The 2,500-nt window shown below is 49.6% G+C and overlaps 1 protein-coding gene across 1 annotated transcript in view; it reads left to right on the forward strand.

Moving 5' to 3' along the window:
• The window catches only part of exoc7 (exocyst complex component 7), a gene marked incomplete at its 5' end in the record, with an annotated part of 15,857 nt that overhangs the window by 7,034 nt on the left and 6,323 nt on the right, over nt 1–2,500 (forward strand). The window contains one exon of the mRNA XM_030087013.1: nt 68–166. Within this exon, the coding sequence (XP_029942873.1) occupies nt 68–166 (99 nt within the window). The remainder of the gene's footprint in view (nt 1–67; nt 167–2,500) is intronic.

Raw genomic sequence — 2,500 nt, forward strand, 5'->3', positions numbered from 1 at the left:
CTGCGCCGCGCTGACCTTCAGCCTATCACTGACCTTTGACCTTTCACTGACCCGACCCTTCTTCCAGGGGACGGCGGCGAGCACCAAGAACAAGCTGCCCACCCTCATCACCGCCATGGAGACCATCGGAGCCAGAGCCCTGGAGGAGTTCGCCGACAGCATCAAGGTCCGCCCCGTTACTCCATTACACCCAGTTACTCCATTACGCCCCGTTACTCCATTACGCCCCGTTACTCCATTACACCCAGTTACTCCATTACACCCAGTTACTCCATTACACCCAGTTACTCCATTACGCCCAGTTACTCCATTACGCCCCGTTACTCCATTACACCCAGTTACTCCATTACACCCAGTTACTCCATTACACCCCGTTACTCCATTACGCCCCGTTACTCCATTACACCCAGTTACTCCATTACACCCAGTTACTCCATTACACCCAGTTACTCCATTACACCCCGTTACTCCATTACGCCCCGTTACTCCATTACACCCAGTTACTCCATTACACCCAGTTACTCCATTACGCCCCGTTACTCCATTACGCCCAGTTACTCCATTACACCCAGTTACTCCATTACGCCCCGTTACTCCATTACACACAGTTACTCCATTACACCCCATTACTCCATTACACCCCGTTACTCCATTACACCCCGTTACTCCATTACGCCCAGTTACTCCATTACACCCAGTTACTCCATTACACCCCGTTACTCCATTACACCCAGTTACTCCATTACACCCAGTTACTCCATTACATCCCGTTACTCCATTACATCCCGTTACTCCATTACACCCAGTTACTCCATTACGCCCCGTTACTCCATTACGCCCAGTTACTCCATTACACCCCGTTACTCCATTACGCCCTGTTACTCCATTACACCCAGTTACTCCATTACACCCAGTTACTCCATTACACCCAGTTACTCCATTACGGCCAGTTACTCCATTACGCCCAGTTACTCCATTACGGCCAGTTACTCCATTACGCCCAGTTACTCCATTACACCCAGTTACTCCATTACGCCCCGTTACTCCATTACGCCCCGTTACTCCATTACGCCCAGTTACTCCATTACGCCCAGTTACTCCATTACGGCCAGTTACTCCATTACGCCCAGTTACTCCATTACACCCAGTTACTCCATTACGCCCAGTTACTCCATTACACCCAGTTACTCCATTACACCCCGTTACTCCATTACGCCCCGTTACTCCATTACACCCAGTTACTCCATTACACCCAGTTACTCCATTACGCCCCGTTACTCCATTACGCCCAGTTACTCCATTACACCCAGTTACTTCATTACGCCCCGTTACTCCATTACACACAGTTACTCCATTACACCCCGTTACTCCATTACACCCCGTTACTCCACTACGCCCCGTTACTCCATTACGCCCAGTTACTCCATTACACCCAGTTACTCCATTACACCCCGTTACTCCATTACGCCCTGTTACTCCATTACACCCAGTTACTCCATTACACCCAGTTACTCCATTACACCCAGTTACTCCATTACGCCCAGTTACTCCATTACGGCCAGTTACTCCATTACGCCCAGTTACTCCATTACACCCAGTTACTCCATTACGCCCCGTTACTCCATTACGCCCCGTTACTCCATTACACCCAGTTACTCCATTACGCCCAGTTACTCCATTACGGCCAGTTACTCCATTACGGCCAGTTACTCCATTACGCCCAGTTACTCCATTACACCCAGTTACTCCATTACGCCCAGTTACTCCATTACACCCAGTTACTCCATTACACCCCGTTACTCCATTACGCCCCGTTACTCCATTACACCCAGTTACTCCATTACACCCAGTTACTCCATTACGCCCCGTTACTCCATTACGCCCAGTTACTCCATTACACCCAGTTACTCCATTACACCCAGTTACTTCATTACGCCCCGTTACTCCATTACACACAGTTACTCCATTACACCCCGTTACTCCATTACACCCCGTTACTCCATTACGCCCAGTTACTCCATTACACCCAGTTACTCCATTACACCCCGGTACTCCATTACACCCCGTTACTCCATTACACCCAGTTACTCCATTACGCCCCGTTACTCCATTACACCCAGTTACTCCATTACACCCCGTTACTCCATTACGCCCCGTTACTCCATTACGCCCAGTTACTCCATTACACCCAGTTACTCCATTACATCCCGTTACTCCATTACATCCCGTTACTCCATTACACCCAGTTACTCCATTACGCCCCGTTACTCCATTACGCCCAGTTACTCCATTACACCCAGTTACTCCATTACACCCCGTTACTCCATTACGCCCCGTTACTCCATTACGCAACGTTACTCCATTACACCCAGTTACTCCATTACGCCCAGTTACTCCATTACGGCCAGTTACTCCATTACGCCCAGTTACTCCATTACACCCAGTTACTCCATTACGCCCCGTTACTCCATTACGCCCAGTTACTCCATTACGCCCAGTT

This window comes from Salarias fasciatus, unplaced genomic scaffold (assembly GCF_902148845.1).
Source record: "Salarias fasciatus unplaced genomic scaffold, fSalaFa1.1, whole genome shotgun sequence".
In the NCBI taxonomy this organism is placed as follows: Eukaryota; Metazoa; Chordata; class Actinopteri; order Blenniiformes; family Blenniidae; genus Salarias; species Salarias fasciatus.